The sequence below is a fragment of the Acromyrmex echinatior genome, chromosome 4 (genome assembly GCF_024713525.1).
Source record: "Acromyrmex echinatior isolate Ae372 chromosome 4, ASM2471352v2, whole genome shotgun sequence".
Classification (NCBI taxonomy): Eukaryota; Metazoa; Arthropoda; class Insecta; order Hymenoptera; family Formicidae; genus Acromyrmex; species Acromyrmex echinatior.
In genome coordinates this window covers 5,848,484-5,872,129 of record NC_141855.1, presented here as the reverse complement: position 1 = coordinate 5,872,129, position 23,646 = coordinate 5,848,484, and the positions used below count along the sequence as shown (strand labels likewise).

General features: G+C 33.3%; 1 protein-coding gene across 5 annotated transcripts in view; it reads right to left on the bottom strand.

Moving 5' to 3' along the window:
- nAChRalpha6 (nicotinic acetylcholine receptor alpha6) overlaps nt 1-23,646 on the bottom strand; it is a 264,238-nt gene that overhangs the window by 143,470 nt on the left and 97,122 nt on the right. For all 5 annotated transcript variants that reach the window (XM_011068078.2, XM_087405320.1, XM_087405318.1 and 2 more), the window contains exon 5: nt 453-562. In XM_011068078.2, coding sequence (XP_011066380.1) covers nt 453-562 — 110 coding nt within the window. The remainder of the gene's footprint in view (nt 1-452; nt 563-23,646) is intronic.

Genomic DNA, 23,646 nt, shown 5'->3' with positions numbered 1-23,646 from the left:
GTAAACTCATCGTATATTTATTTTTGCGTCTCAACAATTTCGGTTGCCGTTATTCTCCGATTATTGTAACGTGAGAAGAATTAGACTTTGCTCTCTCTCTTTTTACGCTGTTATTATCAATTCAAAATTATCTTGGTTTAAATATCTTCACGCAATTAGATCGTCTCAAATATTAAAATACTTTCCGAATTTTAGAGCGCGAAATTTTGGGAAATCAGACTGTGGACGTGCATTTTTACTGGGCACACTTTATTAACACGATGATTACGAGCGTAGTTAGTACGCGGCTTTTTGTCCGACCATTTCAATTAAGAATTCTATTATGGGAGGGACTGGCCAACCCTCCTCTCGCGCCCGAGACTGAAATGCTCCTAACAAATTTGTTAATCGAAGCTACTGGCTTGTCAATACAAAATGAGAGTTTCTACGCAGATGTAACGAGGCCAGATTACCTGTTGTACATGAGGATATCCGGTTTCCAAAGCTTGTTCGGCGTAATTCGAAGGTCCTTCACTCCGCCGTATTCGGATTCGTTCCACTGGAGATTGTAGTCCGTCCACTCCTGCGCAAACACAGAAATGAAAAAATTATAAATTAAAAGATATGAAATAACATTTCAAGCATTCTTTGAACATAACGAAATAATTCCATTATAAATCATTTTCCCTAATAACTCGAATACTCTTTTACTTTTCTGTAGAAATATATGAAAGCATTACTGATAGAATGAATATCCATCTGAGTTTTAATATCTACATTAAGATTTTTATCGTATAATTATTATCTATATAGAAAACGTAGAGAGAGAGAGAGAGAGAGAGAGACAATCATTATATAATGATGAACACTTTATACCATGAGTACTTATATTTAGATGATAAATACGAAAATTGTATTGCAATACCTACAATACTATATATATATTACATATAATAATATGAAATGGATAATCTGAGGTGCTTCGAGATTAATTCAGATTTAATTACGAGTACAATTTTCTCGTTTAATAAACGCAATGGTTCTTTCGACCAATGAGAAATAAATGTTCATACAATTTTCACAATTTTCGTCTTTTTATACGAGTAATATAATTATAAAATCGGTATAGGCGCTTGACATTCGTTTTGACGTTTATATTATTGCGGCGATCGAACTTAGCATGCAAAACAACTATTGTAGCGAATAATAATAATCTATGCTAAAATTTGAAATTGATTCAGAAAACTCCTTTGCGGTTGAAAATTGTTTAATTTAATTTTATATTGCGCATACAGAATGCATATGAAAAATAAATATATTCTCCGAAAAGAATAAATTAATAAAATAGAATTGGTTTATTTATAGAGAAAAAAACTTTTATTTCATATCCTTTGATTTTCGAAATTGTTTAACTACAGAATTTTTACCAAAATGTCATTTTGTCGTACACTTGATGTTACATATAATTTCGATAAAATTTCAAGTAATGATGGCACTTTCCGAACTGCGCATCATCCATTCTCAGTATCCATAATAATAGGGATCGATGGATGTACAGAACCTTTGGCTGCGAATAAATTTGCACGAGTTAATTAATCCCTGTTGTATAAAAGATTAATTATGCGCGTAAATTCTATCCACTGACGAAGTTTGACCGACTAAGTTAAGCAAAAGAGATCGGAGAAAGAAAGAAAGAGAGAGAGAGAGAGAGAGAGAGAGAGAGAGAGAGAGAGAGAGAGAGAGAGAGAGAGAGAGAGTCAAATATGAATTTTACAGTCATATTTATCAGACTCGTAAATAAACGAAACTCTTCTGAATCGTCAATTTGCGACGGTTTGTCATCCTAAAGCTCTCAGCAAGGAGTAGTGTTTAAGCTAAAAGCTACGTTCAACTTTGACGATCGCGAAGATTCTCATATCTTATATGTACGATTAGTAATGAGGAATTATTCTCCAACGATATGAGACTCGATAATTTTGCGGAAATTGTAACCACGAAGAAGTTACGCGTGAATACAATGCGCCACGCGGAATAATTATAAACGGACAAAAGTAATAACAATAACTACACTCAGGATGCACTGCGGATATCACACAGAAACGAGTAATTTAAATTAGAATTATCACATTTATCGCGGTATGTATACCAGAGTGTAACTCTATATTTCATTTATATCGCGCGCCATATGATAAACCCGTGAGCGTTTTTAATCCAACGTCTGCTATTACCTCTGTATAAAGGGTGCGCGGGATTTATGCGAAAAATTATTATGAGAGAAATGCCATTGCGGGTAATGCGGAGAAAGACATCCAAAGGATATACATTTGACAAACTCAATAAATTATATTTTCCCTGTTTCGCGAGTTATGTTCGTCTGAGAAAGATTCCTTTTGAAAACCATCCTTCGGCTCAACCCGGATATTCAACGGAGTCACGTACCAGTCGCTAAATATTCATCGTTACAGGCCGCGGAATGGCCGCGAATCAGAAAACTGCAATTCCTCGAGTGCGAAGCCTGCGAATTCGGGGATAAGGCCGCGCGCGCGACATGCGCGACCTGGTTTCGCGATCGCGACGACGACGACGACGATGACGATGATGCCGACGATGGCGATGGCGGCGACGGCGACACGCGGCTTGCATAGGAAACACCGCACCAATGGCACGTTTCATAATGTATACTTCAATTTCCGGTCCGCGCGCCAAGTTCGCGGCGTTTGCTCATTAGATTACTCGGCTGAATTGCACAAACGAGAAATTCATCGGATTCGCACAGCAAAGGCAGCCGACTTCCCCGATGTGCCGAGATTTTCACGATTTTCCGTTTCCGTGTGATAACCATCGTTTTTTTTACGATATGCACGGCTCGGAATCTCCATGTTGCGACTTACGGAAGCGAGGCATAATGAAGACCATTCCCGACGACGATATTTCTCAAAGAATATAACGTTTCGTCTTGTCAAACGACCGACTGTCGCCGGTGTATTTTATATCCGCTGCATTGTACTGTGCCAACTTTTGTCAAATTGTGTCGAGAGTTGAGATTCTTGATATTATACATGTGAATTGTGCACGTGCACGTGCGCGCACACGCGTGTGTGTAGGTATATGTGTGTGTATGTATGTATGAGAATGGAAGAGAAAAGAGCAGAAACTATACATTTTAAAAAATGTCGGTGTGAATTTACCATTCATGCGGTGTCTATATACTCACCATGTTGGTGTTAAATTAATATCAATATTAAATATTATGTCATAATTAAATTAATACCAACACAATGTGAATTTAAAACCCATGGTATTTATATCGATACCATCATGGTATGGATTTAACATCATGAGTATATGAATTTAAAATCTATGATGTTAAATCGATTAGGTTGGTGTTAATTTAATGCCAATACAGAGAATTGTAGAAATACCACGTGGAGTAAAGTTCACATCGCTATTTTTTTACTACGAATTTACGACTACGAATTTTTTAACCGTTTGTAATTTAATGGCAATATTGTAAAATAACACGAGGGTTATACAAAAAGTATAAACTAACTTTAAAGTAAGAAGTAACAATTTTTTTATAAATTAAATTTTTTTGTAGAAATGAGAAATAAGTAATGCTGTTTATTTTTATTGTTTCTTTTATAATCGATTTGATAAAAACGTTGCAATTTTTTACGGCGATAACAATAACTAACTGAAAGCTGAGGTTGAGAAAATCACTTTTTAAAAGCAATTTGTCACCATTTCGTGTTATTTATTGAAAAAAATAACTTATTACTTGCGACGAGTTAAAATAGTATGTAAACACGCTAATATGTTATAAATGATGAGTTACTTTTTCTTTATTTTTTTACTCTTTTTACATTACTAAATCGTTATTACAAAAAGTGATGGCAAAATTAACGGCGTCACTTTTTTCCATCCCTGATTTTTTGTTACTGAAAAATAGAATTTTTAATTTACAGACTTATGGTTATCTTTCTACGTAATCTCGATTTTTTGTATAGATTTTTTTCATTTCTAGAAATTTTGAATATTCCCTTACAATAGAACTCCGTTTTAGCTATCCAAAAATAGTGACGCACTACTTTGTGGATTGCCTCGATATTATTGCAATTTCGTTTACAAACTCTTTTGCTTTAATTATTTTATCAATTCTTTCTTGTTACGTTCAATTGAAGATCATATTGACACAATCTATGATTTTAGCGGTCGCCCTCGAACAGTTTCAATTTATTTGATTTTTTAATAATAAAAATTTTAATGTATAAAAAATTGTTTTTATTACTTTTAATGTAATTCTCGTGTATATAAAGAGTAGACTTTCAAAATTTTCATCCAAAATTTATAATTTTCTAGAAACGCAAAAGAAAGCCACAAGAAAACCGCGTGCTTTACGTGTTAAAAAATAACATGTCAATCAGTGATATGTTAAACAGAATTGCTAAACAATTTAAACACAATTAATAACACAATTATTAAAAATGTTAAACAAATGCATTTTGTTTGTCTAAAAGACATAATGCACTTTTTGAATGTTTAGGTTTTTCCAGTATATAAACTGACGATGAAAAAAAATCCTTTTTTAAACATCCTAGAGTAGCTTATATAAATCTTTCATCATTGAATATTTACGCCATTTCTAACTCAAAAATTGTTCCTCATATGTATATTAATATTTTAATATTTAAAAATATTTATTAATGCAGGTTACCTATTTTATTGCGAATGCAGCGAACATTTTTAATAAATTTTTAATAATAATAATAAATGAAAATTGCATTTTCGATAATTTCACGAATATTCTAAATACCACTTATAAATCCAATATATTGAAAACAGAATCGTAAAAAATTAAAGCGAATTATGTACACACGTCTATGGGTAAAATATGCTAGCATTTGCTTTATTAGTATTATTAGTGTAATAACTGACAGTGGAATAACATTGATTGAGTATTCAATTAATATAATTTGTACTTTAACATTAAGTTTGCGTAGTAAATGTCGATGGTTGACTCCAATGCGGTATGTTTAACTTTACAATGGAAGATTTCAAACATTTACTTTTTAATTAATATGCTTCGATGGACGGGCGGTATCTTGATTTTCCAAATGATAGCGAATTTTATACTTATTTACTTATTTAACATCGTATCAAGATATATATTGTGTTGTATAAATAATGTTACACACAACGTAGTAATATAGTTTTCAAGTTGGTCGGAAAATCTGCGTAAAAAATACATCGTATTGTTTCATACAACTAGTTGTACGACGAGTACACTATTACTTAACTTCGCGTGTATTCCCCTGTGTAGTAGGTACTGCAATACTTAACGAGCCATAACTCTCGTGTTTTCCGCCATCCGGGGCGTTAAGCTACTACCTTAATGCTATAATCGAACCCTTTCCACGTCAAAGCGAACATGAGAGTGATGCAGAAGAAAAAAAATGGGGTCATCGGCCACGAGAGCTACTAACGCAGATAGCTGCTAATAAAAATCGTGTAAGATGTATGAAAAAAAAGTGTATCTCTAAATATAAATATATTTTTCATTATACGGCTCATGTAAACTAGTTTATTCTTTTGTGCTCTAAGAGAAATGCAATCTGTATTCCTCACCTAAACAAAGTTTATAAGTGAAATGATCCGCAAGGAAACGCCCGAAATTCCGGCAATTAAAAAGGAAAACACGATGATGCTGCAAGTTACTTTTCTCGTTAAATATAACAAAACTTTAAAACCGAAGGCTAATTGGCTATTAAAGTTAGTTCAGATTAAATAAACGATCTCAACATAATAAACACCGATATAGAATACACATCGATTATGGCACGTAGATAAGACATTTTATACCGTGTAGCTATAAAATTTTTTAGAATCCATAATAATATCGTGAGAGTAATGGGGCCGATGTTAAGAGATAACAACTACCTGAAAATATATTGATAAAATATAGAGCCATGCAAAATTATAAACTATAAACAACTATAGATATGAAAATAAATATGGAAAATATAATTATTAACAAAACAGATAACTATTTTATAAATTTATAAAAACTTCGCTGTGATTGAAAGCGAAATAAATTGGTATATTGACAGATTTTTGTATTAAAAACTTTTAGAAAGCCAATAGACTTTGTTCTTATATGTATGCGGAAAAACTTTCATCGTGTGTGCGAATCAAACTTTTGTAGCCAGTAGGTAATCGAACAGTAGCGATACAGCGTTGTAATAATTTCTTACACAATTTTTGCATTGTACAAGTATTGTTTAATATAAGAGAATGGTACAGTAAACAAAAAGTCATTGGTACGATGTTATTATAACAATATTCAATATATAATAATATATTATCACAAATCGATATTTAACGTGGCGTTTTCAAATATTATATTTAATTACATAATATTTATGTTATATCATTATAAACAAATTTTCACATTAATTTAAAGATTTTGATGTTGCGGTAATATTAAATCAACATTTCAGAAACGTTAAATTGTAATATTGTGAAATAATGAAAAGATATCTCAGAAACGTTTAAGTAATTCGTTAAAGTAACATTATGCGAGCATTGCAATTAAACGTTCATTTTTATATAATAAAAAATCCAAGAGTATTAAGTTCCTAAATTAAGTTTTTTACAAAACTAAATAAAATACTTGTAAAATATATTTATATATTTTCATCTTGGAGATTTTAGGTTTCCTTCTAGAGATCATGTCATTAGTACATGAAAAATCTCATAATACTTTGTTTTTTATTTCCATGTAATTTTTTATATTATGAGAAATATTATTCCTCCACATCCATTTAAGACACTGCGTACTGTTCTTTGTTTATTTTATTAAATTGTTTAATGTTGCTACAACGTTGCAGCAACATTAACAATCAGAGAAAAATTAACACAGATTTAACATTACAGAAACATTCAAGATTCAATATTACGTTTCTGATGTGCTTTGAACATTCTATATTATATTTGTAAAATATTTGAAGATTATATTATTAAAACATTTTTAAATATTCGGGAATATATTATTATTAATATTTCAATAACATTTATAAAATATTATATGAAAATTTAATAAATTAATATTTTAAAATCAATACTTCAAAATGCTGATCTAATATTCTTGCTTACTAGCCTATATAAATATAAAATACAAAAAGAATTATAGAAAACATAATATTCAATCCGCCTTCGCATGAAAAATATTGTTGTTATGAAACAAAAATCGATTGGGTCGAATATAACAATTCTTCGTTGTTCGTATTACGAACGTACAAATAATGTTGAAGGAAGTTTTACATAAAACATTCCGTTCTCTGGTTAGCGAGAGAATCCTCGAGGGAGTACCTCGTTTATTTCGTTTTAATGTAGAAGGAAGAGCGCAGATTGCACAGCGTGCTAGAATCGTTAATCAGCAGGTTAAGAAATCGTGAATTACGGAGGCGTTCCTCCCACGACTAGAATAGTACGTGCGGGCAGCTACGCACACATGCTATCCATCCTCGGATGGCCACAATGGGTAGGCGTATGCATTCTACCGTCCCCCTCGCGCGCGCATTAATGCAATGCGTGCCTCAGGTTAAGGTCGGAGGGCTATATACAGCGATCTTCCGAAACCGCAGCCGAAACCCAGCGCGGTCGTAACACCGCGTTGACCGGCACGGTGATTCCGAGGATCGGATTCGTCTACGAGCCGAGATAGTAAATTACCGCGGCGTACATTTGGCGTATGTACATTCGTGGTTCAGTACTGTGATTTACAATAGTCAGTTCAAATCGCGCGAATTAATTATAGCGTGCAGCATAAGAGCTTTCGCTTCGTTCAATTCCGCCGACCTTTTGTGCAATAAATTATCGACGAGTAATTTACAGTTTTACGAGCGACAATATTTTCTCTCCTGGCACGATGTAACGCACTTTTATCCGCGGTTCGCGCTATGATCATTTCATCCCCTGCTATTTTACCCTCTGTACGTTTTTTACTTTGCATTTCGGATACGTTGTATCGATTAATCTGCGTGTGCGTTTACTGGGTAAATATTTATCGACTGCAATACCAGAATCTAATTATGTGGCTATCTTTACCCAGCGCATGGTAGAATACATTCCTTGCTATTTTATTCATTCAAGTTTGAGATGATTTCGAAGCCGTAAGCTTTTACAAGAATGCGCGGAACGAAATATAAAAATGATTTCCATCTGTTTGGAGTGTCATATAGATTTACGTTACGGCGGATATGACGTAGTCATACGCGGATGAAATATGACGCTGTATCTAGCATGATGTAAAGTCATAAATGTCTAAAAGACAAAAAATATTTGACGTAATTCTACCGAGTTTAAAGGTTTGCCTATGAAGATGAAATAGCTTAATAAAAAAGAATATAACATTAGAACATTTGTTAGATTGGAGAGAAAAACGAACCGTGTAAAGTGCTTTTGCAAACTTCAATTACGCGATGTATAGGCTGACATTACAAGAAACCCCGTAATCGTAATCGTAAAGTTACTATTATGTTTTTGTCAAATAGTTGAGGTACATGATGATAAGCGGAAATTTCATTGGTCGTTTATATCATAGCGTAACGAGGAATGGTACGAGAGAGAAATTATTGATCTCGTTAAGATAATTAGAGTTATCGGATTATGCGGTGAAGGAGATTTAACCAGACGCGGAGTTAACTTGCGTGGGCTGACTTTGGATCGATTACGACGACATTTGGCATCATGTACTCGTCTGAATTGTTAATTTTACCAAATGGAATCTTCGACAGAAAAGGAAAAAGAAAGGGGAAGAAGGAAGGGGCGAGAAGCTGCATCGCGATTTCCCATATTTTACATAACCCAAGGAAATTCATATTTTATATAATCATCCATTTTTCAATGAAGATTTTGTTTCATACGTTAGGAATAACAAGTGCGCGAGACTTTGCCCGTAGCAGAATGTTTCCCGTCCTTTCATTGTAGAATGAAAACCGCCACCCTCATTTATTTATCCCAATAATTTAAAATATGGCTGGCTAAAAGTACAATAGGTACAGACGATAGAGAGAGATTCGTCTTATTGTTAGTGAGACGGCATCACGTTAATCGCGAATTTCAGAAACCGCGCTCGCGAAATGTAACGCGTCAGCTGTTCTCCTCGAGTCTGGATTATTCTCGTCACGCTTTTACATGATGTTTGTGAAACCTTCTGCAGCTACTTATGCCATTAGCCCTACGGGAACTGCGAGTAATTGAATACCAAAGGTACACATAGTCAGCTTAGCCAGTGACTTTTTGGATAATGCTTTTCAAACTTTAAGTATAAGCCGTAAATCTCTCTATGTTAAATACAACAGACGTTGTTAAACTACATCTGGTTTTCGCTGAGTTCGACTTAACGAAATTTTCGTCGAACGTGCGTACGTGAGAGACTTGCGACAGGCGACAATTAATTCAATTTTCGAGAAAGTACGACAATAGGAAGGGAGGGAGAGGGGAAACTAGTCAGAGAATACACGCGGAACGGCATTCTACAGGTAGATAATACGTTTTGCGAAAAAACAATTTTATATAAGCGTTTGCATCGATTAACATTAATGTCGTTTAAAAGCTCGTTGTAAGCAAATTTTCACCGCGAAATGAGCAGTCGCAAATGAGAGAGCGCACTTAGAAATAAATGGACATTAATTAGCGCGCTGCTTGCAATCAGTCATGTTGACACGGTTGACCGTTGAGAATTTGTTACCCGATCAACGGAACGTGTTTATTTGTTTAACAATTCAGATTAAACAAACGCCTCCGTACCTCCGAGTTCTCCGTTAAAGATGCATGCGTGCCCAGATTCGATAAATTGCCGACAGGTATGCACGTTGTACGTTACGCAGTACCTTACAATATCGTAAACGTGCACATGTACAGGGCATATGTAGGGCATACATAAAATCCAAATTGTCTAGATCTCGCTTTTTTATCAACCACGTATGTGTTGTTCTTTTACTCGAAAGATTTTCTTCATCTTGTATGTATTGTTATGCATTATCTATTTCACATTTTGGTGCGACGCGAGAAACGCGAGGAAGCACATAAGCTGCATTTTCAAATCCCCGGCTAGCAACGTTTTATACCTGCGTATAAAAGCAGAGATTACAGTGACCGGATGCAGGCGTACGAATGTCTACATTGTGAGAGCTTCATGTCCAGACAGGGCAAGAAGTTGATGGTCCTACTCATTTTGATAAGCATCGGTATCTTGTCTCATTTATTTTGCGTACGTGAGCTTTTCCGCTTTCGTTCAGAATTTACGAGAGGATCAGACCAACTGATCCTTGCAAAAGATGGGTTCGAAGTTTCCTTTGACTTTGAAGACCCTTTTTAGAAGACAAAAAGATAAAAAACCATGATAAATGCTTTCGTTGACGACGTACAATTCAGCAAGATTGAACAACAAAACTGCTCCGCGGCATTTATTGCAGCTAAATTTGACCGTGCATGTTGTACGCGACGTGAAACGAAATTAAATTTGATAAAAGATCGGCCGTACATCGTGACCATACTACGCTCCGCATAGGTCGTGCGCGAGATTTACGAACATGGTTGCACGAGCGCCCGCGATTATTAATCAAGCTTACCTTCCCGAACTTGCCACAACGTTATTAGCTAGAAGCTCTCGCATCGTAAGTCCAATAAGCATTAATTGCTGCGTATTGATATTTACTAGTTAATTAGACTATCTGCGATCTAATCTTCTCTAAGTACCCATGACGTGCGGACTAATACCGCAGAAAGTGGTAGAGAGTGGTTTCGCGCTTATTAAACACTGAAAAAAAGTTTGGCAATAATAATCACGCCTAAATGATAGTTATTGAAGCTTTGGTGATATAAATTCGATAAAAAATGTTTGGTTAATATAATCAAAATCAATTAAACGCTAATCTTTAAATATTATGTTACTTTTGTAATCATTATTAACCCTAAACGTAGCTCACGTACGCGAGACCAGCGTGTAAATCCAGATATCTTCTTAAACTACATTGTGAAAAATTGTTTGTAATAATAAATGTTTTTCACAATTTTACATAATTTTAAGTTACCTTATTCCTCTCAGATTTTTACCTTTAAAATAAACAGTATAAAAGTATAAAAGTATAAAAGTAGGAGAACAAAATTTTAGAAATTGTACACTGTTAAATCTAGTTCAAATTTAATTATCGTTTTAATAAAAAATAACTATATATTTAGTAGGAGCAGTGGCGACTCACATTAGATTAAATTTGACTATAGATTTTAAAGTAAAGAAATAAGTAACAATAAAGTCAGATTCCACTGTAAGATACACGCACACTACGCAGTCTCTTGATTCAATCATGTATCGCACGAAATGACATTTGACTTTTTTCTTGTAATTAGAGCGACTTATTATCCTATCCGGTATCACAAAATTGTTAACATTTAAGAGTATTCGTAATAGCAACAATGTTACAGATAGACAGTCCGAAACATTTAACGCAATGTGATACTTTATCGCCATTAGTCATCGGCGTAACTCCGTGCAGATATTAACACAAATGCATTCGCAGTAGCCTTTGACACCATATTCCGTTACATCGATAGCATTACAGTTTCTAAATGAAAACAGTAATATCTCTTTTCCGGCTCTCACATTTCAGCAATTGAGGATCTCGATTTACGGTGAGATCTTGCACAATCGCGATTTTTCTTTCGCGACGCTTGCTACAGAGGTAGTGTCTCCTTTGAAAATGTTTAATTAAAGTCATCATCCATCCTATCCAAGTTCATTGAGCGTTGATGTTCCTATCCGCAACCGCTCACGCCACCGTAACTCCTCCTAATGATAACAGCTAACTGACCGCAGCGTATGTATACCTATAACGAACATGTGTGTATGCGATGATCTATATAGGTAAGGGACTTAGCGTCTATCCTCCTTTGTGTCGCTTCTCTTCGTCTGAGGCGATGAAGCAATTAAGTTTGTTTTACTTAGTTAGAGCAAAAATTTGTAAATTATGCATTAATTAGATACAAGTTGTAAGTTTCACATATAATTATGAATAAAATTGATATTTTTTTTCTATTAATTATATGTGCCTTCATTATTCTTTTAAAACCGTATTTTTAAATCTTCTTTTCTAATCACTGAAGAGAAGTGTTTAATTTTAATATATTAAAATGTTTTATTTTTATCTGCATTTTTTTTTAACACTTAAAGATGTTTTAGTTTTATATAATATTTTCAATAAGTATAGTAATAAAACATTATGTATTTGAATTTAATATACATGAAATTGAACACTTCTTTTTTGAGTGATATGCATAAAAATTTTAATATAAATCTTTGCATAAAAATCTAGCTTAATTTTGCACACAATATTTCGATTTAAATTTCACAGTTAAGTATTTCATTTAAATATTTCAGTTAAATTGAAAATATTTCAGTTAAATCGAAAATGCAACTGATATTGCACACAAAGTGGGAAGATAGATTTCCATTTCATTGGAGTTGGCTTTCAGCATGGTTGCATAATACGCATCAATGTGAATGAATTATCGATGGATTGCTTTATGCGCATGATTCTATGAATTATCTCGCCATGAGTATATTGTCCGGTGAAATTTGAGAGGTATTTCTGGTCACCGACTCAAGTATAGCGCAATCGTGTAACAAAGGTAGCGATATAATTGCTTACGGCATAACAATGTCCCAGGCGTACGCGAGTGTTTCACAATCATAATTGGGTTTCGCTCGAATCCACTTTACTGCGACTGTTAATTTTTGCGACAATGGATCACTGGATACAAATTTACGCAGAGAAGACGCGGTTCAATCGAAACTCGATACTTTATACGAAATACAGAATACGTTTCACGTGAAAAAGGCTATAATACCGCAATTACGGTTACGCCTAAAACCGCGTTTCTAGAACTCGTACGTCCTTTACTAGAACTTTGTAAGCGTGAATTAGGGATAATTACTGTTGAAATTGTGACATTGCCGGTTGAGTGGCCCTGCAGGACGGTCTAGGAAAGCGCTGCTACAGTTCAACAAAATTTTGGATGCACACGGTAATTAAGGATAATTGCTTGCGAAACGCTAACAGGATCTGTGAGGCATTCGGGACGCTGCGCGGACAGCTGCGGGGCGTTTCTACGAAATTTTGGATGTGCGAAATTAGAGATAGTGGAGGAATCTCTGGCGAAACATTAAACTGAAATAGATCTTATTTCTCGATCTTACATTATATACCCCATATCACGGCTAATGAATTATCGTCCTATGTAATATTAATCAAAACGTGCACGCAAAATAAACTGAAATATGTAATCGTTCGCAATTTGTGCAGCGAATAAATCAAATAAAAAAATATCCTATTTTCCCTTCAATTATTAGAATAACGAGGAAACAAAACGAGTTGTAAGTACGATGCAAAGGAATGAGAGGGAGAAGTAAAGAGAAGCTAATATCTTCAATATAATATTAAATAGTTAAATAATTCACTCAGAGAGAAAGAGAGAGAGAGAGAAAGAGAGAGAGAGAAGCGATATTGTAACTTCAATTATATACTGCGAGGTGGCAGCTGCTTATTTGAATACCGACGAAATTGCGAATGCACCGACGAGAGATGAGAGAACACGATGGGGATCGGAGAGAGTTTGCGTCTAAGCTTTTCAGAGCTATCGGTCTCGAGCTCTGGTCTAACGAAGGATTTCCGTGGACGACAATGGCGTGATAATTGGCGTCTTTACGTTGACCCTTCAGAGAGTGTCACCGACTGCATTTTCGCCATATAGAGTAATACGGAGTCGCATAAAATCTATCCCGTTAAACACTTCTCTATCGAGACTATTCGAATTGCATTTGAACACGCCCGAATCAACGCTATAATTATTTACTACGTAAATGTTTTTACTTAATTAGCGTATGTCTTAGGGCGTTCACAGTGCCGTTTATTTATCCACACAGGCAAATAATTAATTCCTCTATAAATCGCATTTCCGGGAGCGGACGGTTTAATTTCGACGAGTTTCGCGTCGGATGAATTCGTTTAATCGAGATCGTTATTCTAGAGCAAATGTGCGAATTTCAAACTGTCGTAAAACGGAAACGATAATCGTTGTATTGCTAAGAAATCCATTTACCGTTGTATTGCTAAGAATATAAAATGTGAACAAATTTAAATAAGATTTTTCGAAATTACAAACGTCCATAAAAAGCCAATCTCTATTAAATCTCTCACAACAAATTGTACGACAAAAAATTATAGCCATTTACATATTTTATTTCATCATGTTGATAGTAATACTAAGAAAACGTGTAGAAATTTAGTTCGTTATATGCAAAACATTAATAGCATAAATTGGTAAGAAAATCGAAAAAGTATAGATATTAAAAATAGTTAAATGCGATTTATTCATACAGAACAAATAAGCATTAGGAATATTCATAATATATTCTTATTTATACTATATATTGTACAAAATAAATACCATTTAACTATTTTTAATATCTATACTTTCTCGTTTCCTTAGTCAATTTATATTATTAATGCTTAATATTAAGTTAATGACACCTCTATCAAATTACTGAATTAATTACGTTTCAAGCGACGTGATTATCCCTCCCACATAAATTATTTTCCACAAACAAATCGATTAGTTTCCAGAACAATTTCAGAAATTAATTATGTACTGCAAGTTTTTTGTTCTCTCGGAGAAAATTATTAGGATTTGCCTTCCGAATACCTCTATCCCGCTTTATTTTGATATTTTATTTATCCTCACATTTAAACATAAATATATAATTAATTGTCGTGTAACTCACCAATCACGATTTCAAAACAGCCAATCTTCCAATCGCATAATAATCGTGACATAAATGTGAACGTTTAAACCGCGATTTTTGTCGACCATACATAATAAGAATAGACTGCGCATTTCTATGAAGTTGCCACTATTGGTGAAAGAGGTAGCTTGAAACATATTCTCTTTCTTTAAAATATCAACTTGAAAAGACATGCTGATATATTCAATTCTTTCTAAGAACACCGAAGCTAAAATCAGGGAATACGTAGTAGTCTACGTATTACGTTTATGGTGACACCGAGAAGAAAGCATGGATATAAGAATAATGAAAACAAGCGAAATGGTCAGAAGTCGGAAGTGCAAGCTCGTTCACTCGTGCGTTACATTCTTGTTTTCACCGGAGTGCAATCGTGCGCGCCTCACACTCCTATAATATAATGCATCGAAGTGTAACTATCTCAGAGAGTCATCGCTAGGTATGCGAGGGAACTTTCAGATCGCGTAATATAATACATGCACAGAACATTTATGTGCGAAGCATTACTCTACAAAAGTAGAAGTCACCATTGAGTGCATATAAGATATGGAGGAGAGTTCACTGCATATGGTAGCTTTCACGTCGAACTTCTTGGGAATATCGAACACGAACTGGCGTCCTTTCCCGTTTCTGTCAAAGGGAACTCGGATTTTTATGCGAACGGAGTCGAGGTCAAATTCTTTGTTGAAAATGTCATTGTACGTATCTGTTTGTCTCTCGGACATCCCCTCCGTCCTATGATATTCTTATGGATTGTACGTGAACCTTTCGCAAATCTATCTCTCGCCTTTGCCGTCACGTTTCCTGAAGTACGAATAATAATACTTTCAGTTTCATAGGACAAACATATGCGCATGTAAATGCAGTCATGCGCAAGCCCTGACGCACCCCAAATTTTTTACATGGCACGCGGCCGCTTTTAACCTTTCGCGAAATGGATCACAAAAGCTATTTCGCTGAAAGTGCCATATTTCATCCTACTAAGTACCATATCTCGTTGTAGATTTTAATATAAAATTTAATTACAAAAAGGGGAAATATATGTATATGTATATTCATGAGAAATGAATTTTATTAATGTAAATAATTATTTACGAGTACAGCAATCATTTATATTTATATTCGCTCTGACGCGTTTAGATATAACGTGAAAAGCTTTATTTCAATACTTAAATTATATACCGAACCATATAGTAACTTCAAATTAAAATTCAAATTAACGTCGACAAATTTAGAACTAAAAAACATGTTATATATGTGTAATATATGTAGCGACACTAGCAATTCTACAGTTATTATTCGACGACCGTTCAAAGCATCGGGAAAATGTTCGACTCTCCAATTTTAATCATTTTAAATGATCGTTCTCTTCGCTTTTAATTAATACTGTTAAATCACCGAGTCGCGAAAGCTTCCGACTAGCAAAGTTGGCAAATTCGAAGTGAAATTCCACAATTTTAGAGATATCTCGAGTCTTCCTCTGTCGTAGAGAGTGACATGTCTCGTCAAGGTATATGTGTCTCTGATAATCTACGGCGACAATCACACAATGAGATTCATCCACATGGAAAAATGACGGAACTATTCGCGAAGCGAATTCGACGAAAGTCTCTCGCGCAGAAATAAAGGCGGTAAAAGTCTCTCTGCCGCAGACGGTAGTTGCCTGCTGCGAGTTCATACCTAATGGTTTCATAAAATTGGTGAATATATTCTTCAGTTCATATGTGATCTTGTGAAAGTCTTGGTAAGACTATAATATTATAGGGTTTAAAAAAGTTCTTTTTTACAGTGCAAATTTCTGTTACTTCATTAATAAATTTTAAATTAATGTTTTTATTAAATGTTTTGTAAAGATATCCTTCCTATTTTTTCTTAATTTTTAATGGTGAATATTTCAGTAAAATTATGAAATTAAGATTGTGTTACGATAAAATTCACTTGAAATTGTCTGAAGATTTTTTAATTAACTCATTAACTTTCTCACTTATTAAAAGAGCTAAAACTTAGCTTGTAAAAAAACCTTTAATTTCCATCATCCTGTAATTTAAGAAGCACTGGAGGCTTGATATTTCTGTAAAAAACAATTTACAATTAAAAGAAAAGATGCGATTTTCAAATTCGCAACATATCTACATCACAATCTTTCGCCGCGGTTTTATCGAATACTGAGTTTATTATTAATATCAAAAAAAAAAGGATTCAAACATCACATGAAAGAATAAAATATATTTTATCAACAAAAATCTTCTTTAATTCCGTTCATCTATTTCCGTATAGTTTTATGCTCATTTAGTAAATCATATTGCTTTCAGGAAAATAAATTATTAAAAGAGCAAGCATTACGTTATATCAAAACAACACATTCGCATCATTATTATGATTGTAATTTGTATTAATGACGATGGTTTTTATCTTTTTTTAACATCAATTTTTTTATATACTTCTATACTTTCAGAATACGCATAACTAATTCGATCATTATCTGATATTCAGGATGTATATACATAATACGAGATATATACATGCAATATATATAGCGATCAGACGGTCTTTCTGTGATTTCGGTCCTGAGAGCTCTTCATGACATCAAAAACCTCAATTGCAGGTCAAATATAAGCGCGCATATGCACATGTTTCTCTCGGCCAAAAAAAGAAGAATTGAAGGCAGGATAAAGCCAGTCATATGTTATATATATATAATAAGTAACTTATTTAAAATACTTTTATTTCTAAAAATTGTTATTATTAATTAGCTATTAATAACAAAAAAATGTAGATTTTTAAAAATATTTATTATTTATGCAGTGTTTATAGAAAATTATCTAAATAATTATCTAGATGATCTAATAATTATCTAATAATTATCTAGATTATTTTAATTTTATCTTTATCTAGATTATTAGAATTTATATTATTTTCATCTGTATCTTAAATAAAAGAACTGTTATCTTTTCAAAATTATTTTGATGTGTAGCGAGTTTAGTATACACTCGGGTAGAATTTTAAAATGTCTCTTTTCTTATAAGTCGTATTTTTATAATATGTTAATGTTATTAGATTATTATTGTTTGGGATTTGTATAATTTTGAATATTAACTTGATGTGTGTCAAAAGAGAAGATGAATAAAGCAACTAGATCTTGGCCTAAACGAAAGAATCTTTCTTATGCATGTTTTTTTAATCATTTGCAAACGTTTATTTTGAAAATTGCATTAAAAATAGTACAATTTTGTTGAAATCTGATCTTTGATTGCAATTTTCAATATTTTCCCATTAACATGAAATTAAATAACGTTTGGGAACAATTCAGCACCTCAAATGAAATAAAAAAACATCTTTTATCTATTTAAAATAAAACCATCTTTATCTTATCAACTGTAAGATACGTTTACGTGAAATTGATCTTATCTTTATCTAGATAATTTTGAGTCTGAGCAAAACGCTTATCATATACAAGTAAGTTTTAGAATTCTAACAGTTCAAATTGTGTTAATACATCAAAGAATCAAATATCAATCAGGTTAATTGGAAGATACGATATATATCAGTTCTATTATTGGCATAACCTAATTATTGGCATAACTATATGCTTTCCTTATATCGAAGTGGTAATCCACAATCGGTACTGAATTTTCAAGTCTTCATATTAGCACGAATTAGGAAGATCAAGTGAGACCTACTATTCTATATATCGTGTCTCGTAGGTAAATCTATGCTAATGTCTGGAGATGGAGGAGGATTATGATGGATGTTTGTGATATATACGCGTTTCTGCATATGTGCGTGCATATGTGTCAGGATACGCACTTCCAAGGATCGAGCGGGGGCAGTCAATTCTGGGCATGATAGAGTCAGGCCGGGGGCTGTAGGGTTAATGCGAGTAAGCGAATGCACTTTGCGAAGATTAGATAGATAGGAAGGACGCGATTCCGAGTAAGCGTCGCTCCCGGCGTCCTTGTATGTATATTTTATATGTGTGTGTGTGTGTGTGTGTGTGTGTGTGTGTGTGTGTGTGTGTGTGCGTGTGTGCGTGTATAGGACGCAGTTTCTCCTTCTAGATACGATGACACCACAGTAATGCCGTGCATCGCCTGGCGAACCGTGATCGTCGTTAAACACTCTCGAATTTGAACTTGCGATTATCGCAATTGATTAAAGATGTATGCAGGCACATACGTAAAGGTAGCATTCATCGACGAGCTACGCCCGTTTACGTGTGTTTCGCAAATTGGAATTGCTTTATATAGAACATATGCGAACACATGACAATGCCAGGCCATCGTTTTACGGCATCTCGTTGTAATGAACGGTTTTGTTGCATCTATGTCGATACTTTCAATTTCCACATAATGACATGAGTACGCCGAGCTGGTCTGAAAAAAATGGGAAGTAGTTGGAAAGACATTTTATCGAGAAAAATGTAACGCTATAAGTTTTTTACTGTTTTCCGATTCTGCACTATTTTCGAATGCGGAACATTGCATGAACGAGAAATAAATGAAAAGCTATTATTGCATGTGATGGCTCTTTTTGTTGTAATATATATATATATATATATATATATATATATATATATATGACACGAATACGAGAGAGATTAAATCCTATTTTATGTGTTTTTCAGCGACGAATGCCGATCGCCGATATCAGAGAATAGATTCGATTAACCGGAATTGCTATAAGTTTTCGTTCGCGTGGAACTCTCACGAGACATTGCTTAGAAACACATAAATCAGCCTATCGCGTTAGTCCTCTGAAATCTCATGTGCATATCGGGATTACTTATAGCCTCTAAAAAACGGAAACAATATCAGAAAAAGATTAAATCCTTCTTTAGATACTTATATTAGACAATACTTATCCAATTATTGATTAACGGGATTAATTAATTTGTTTCGGAATCAGTGTCGGTAGAAGTATACACTAGAGGGAAAGATAATGCGAATCTCTGCTGCTAATGTAAATTCCATTTAAAATTCTATTGTAATTAACACTATCTCTTGTAAAGAGATGGTTCTTAATTTTTGTTTAGATAGGTATCGAAGTTGCCGCCACGACTGGTACAATCTTTTTATTGACAACTGATGTTTGTTCATTTATAATGAAGTATATCGAAGTTTTGTCATATGATTTTTAATGGCAAGTATAACGTGATTTCATGTTCGCAAGTAACAAGTTTATACTCTGAATTTTTTTAATGTTCTTAAGTAACAAGTTTAAAATTAATTTTTAAAATGTTATTCTTTTATCTTGAAAAGATAAATAAGCAGCTTGAATAAACTATATAACTACATTTTACTGAGACATAATTTCTTCTGAGGGATATTGCAAAAAAATTGTTTTTCATTAAAAAGCTTTATGGTTAAATTTTTAAATAATTTTAATAAGTCCCTAAAAATATCTGCAAAGCGAGGAAGAAATGCTTGTGGACATTTACGAGAACAGGATCAACACAAGACTATTACGAGAAGAATGTATTCATGAAAAGGAACTTCTGAATCTAATAATATCTCAATACATTCAAAATTTTCTATGAATTCAAGCTATTTGGATTTCATAGAAAGTCCAAATAGATCTAAAGAAATCAGATTCTGTAAAAATATAAGGGGGGGCTCATTTTATCATGACATTCAGATAGTGCATCAAAGTGTCTCTTTTTATTTAAACCATTTTTCTCATTTTGCAAACTGTCTTAATTATTATAAATATGTTTTATAATAGACTTAGGTTGATAAATTATCATTTGCGATATAATTGATTTGAATATAACTAAAAAATAAAACAAAATGAGGACTCACTTTGTTTTATTAATCTTTCGACTTTCATGTTAATTTTCCAATCACAAGTTCCAAGGTAAAGTGAGCGGTTGATCCAAAAAAATTTTCTATATAATAAAATATTCATGACATTAAAAAATATATTAAAATGTAGTAAATAAACGTATTAGTGAGTAAATATAATACAATGTAATTTATTTAAATTAATATATAATAAATATATAATAAATAATTATTTCTTGTACAGTATTTGTTATTGCACAACTCTGTAAATAATCTAAATGTTATTAAATTGATATTAATTTTTTAAATTGTAAAAATTAACTTTTTAAAACAATTATAACATAATATTCCCAAGAGGGGGAGAGAGGTTCGGGCCAGATAAATATGTTATAACTTTTTGAAAATTGTATGTATACATTTATTTGTTTCAAATAAAAGCTTATGATACAAAAATCAATTACAAAAATCCATAAAAATGATCAAAATCTTATGGCAGAATTATTCTGAAAAGATTTTTAGGACAAACAGGTTGCTCTACTTGGGAACTAAAAAGGTTAATTACACACCATAAAATACATAAAACATATATTTGACAAGTTGACTTATAACATAATTTTAACAAGTCAACTTATAACATAATTTTTAATTAAATATGTAATATTTTAAGAAAGATGTAAATAAAATTTGAGTATAAAGCGATATTTATAAAAGAAATCTAAACAATTTTTTAGTATGATGCCATACAACGTATACTTTTATATTGAAAATTGCATAAAATATAGAAAATTTTCTACTGCAAAGCAGAATATCTCAATCATCTTCTTTTCATCTTGTTGAAATTGAACATTAAGGAGCGTAATCAAGTTCTCGCTAAACAAAGCTAGTAAAACTCTATCTCAAATTCATCAAAGAAATAAGTAGAAACGTGGTGAACGCGAGAGACGTTCCATGTAATCAACTACAAGAAGTACGTGAGATTCATGTAGATACATGGTGTGTTCTCTGAAGACGCACGTTTAGTGTCTTTGCCGAGCTATAAACGTAATTCACCAGAGGTAGCAGTTGTTACAAAGAATCAAACAGAGTTATCCCTTAGTAAGCGAGTGATAAACGCATCTTTGCTGGTCGGCCGTTTATTATCAGTGTCCTCTGGGGCTGCTGAACAGCGTCGTCGATCGTTAACTGATAGTCGGATAAATAGGCTCGCGTCGACATAAACATGCTCCCATCGAGATCGGATTTTCACTATAAGTCTTATGTTTTGTTGGCTGGCACATAATGCTTTCTAGTGTTAACATGCAGAAATTACAATGCACAATTTATAAGATAATTTTCACAATTTTGTTTTAATATCAGGCCAACATTATCAAGCACTGATATTCCACAAATATCTCTGTGTCATCGGATGAACGGTCGCTTGAAATGAAAACGGTTAACATACCAATTTAATCCTTTATATTCGGGATTGCTTCCATTAAAACTTTCATCAACCAAAGAGTTACATCCGTTATTAAAAAAATGGATGGTGATATTAAAAAAATAGTCGCTCGGTTGGGACTTTAATATTTCTGCCCGTCATTGTGTTTGCTTATTTGACAACCTAGCAAGCAGCTCAGCTGTCCATCATCCTATTCAGTAGTTCTTCTCTCTATACTCGTTATGCCTTGCATCGTTGCGGCGGCAGAAATGCCCTAAAAATTTTGTTCATTCATTCGCAAATATTTTATTATTCATATCGCCGGAGAATATAAAATGTGCGCTTTCTAACGCAGAATTCTGGTTGTTACTCGTTACGAGGACCACGCACGATATTACATCTCGCGTTCGACGCATCATTCTGAGTATTGCGATATAAAAACTTTCTGCCATATGCGATGATAAATCTACGAAATATGCAAATTTTTGTCCAAGCAAAGCTTTGTCTACGTATATTTCATTTCCGCACCAGAGAAACAGATGGTGCCGATGAGCTGGCGATTTATACTTTATTCGTAAAATGTTTTCCGGTTACGCAGCAATACTTTATTGGAAGTATCGCGCCTTTACACCGGACTTACTTCTGCTGTGAGATATAAAGGTACAACGAGAAATTATGTGTGTTATAAGTCAGACGCAAAGGGAATAAAGTTCTCAACAACAGCTATCGGCTGTCGGAAAGAATGGTACGATAAACTGTGCGACGACACGTTAGATGCGAGGAAAATAAAAAAAATGAGAAGTAATTTTAAATGAAAATATATATTGCGGGCAAATTTTTACCGTCGCATCTCCCGATGAAAAAGAGGACTCTGCAGGAACTAGAGACTCAGGAAACTGCAGTGAACTGATAAATAACCGCCATGCTACTTAAACTTTTGTGCTTTAGGAGCAACAGATTTGCATATTCGCTGAATTTGTATACCTGTACTTTCTACATGTGAATATGTATGAACTGCTGTATTTATTTCCTTGCACATCAAATAAACTCTAATCTACTTTATATTTCCCATATCATTATAATTAATTAAAAAGTTTTTGTCGTTAACACTTCCTTTTATCCTTTCATATATGCATTTCCTTTTTTTGTTTCTTATATTTTAATGACAAAATATAATTATATAAAATAACCGATTATAAGAAATATCTATTACATATATTTATGCAGGATGTTTCATAATGAGTCCCAGAAAAGGGATGATTCTACAAGGGAAAAAATAAGTTGAAAACGTAAAACAAAAATTTTTTATATCAATTTTTTTATATTGTTATGGTTAAGTGCATACGTATCTAATAAATATTTAAATCTCGATTTTTTTCGAAAACGAAACTCCACATAAAAAAAATTTTATTTCATGTTTTAACCTATTCCTTCATTTAAAATCACCTCTCTTCCCAGCTGTATTAATAGCTATGGAAAACTACATATATATGTATAATATACATTTATGTAGGCATATATGTATATGCATGTTATGTATATATATTATATACATATTATGAAAAGGAACGACTCACATTTATCAAATTTCTCAGTTTTACCAAAAAACT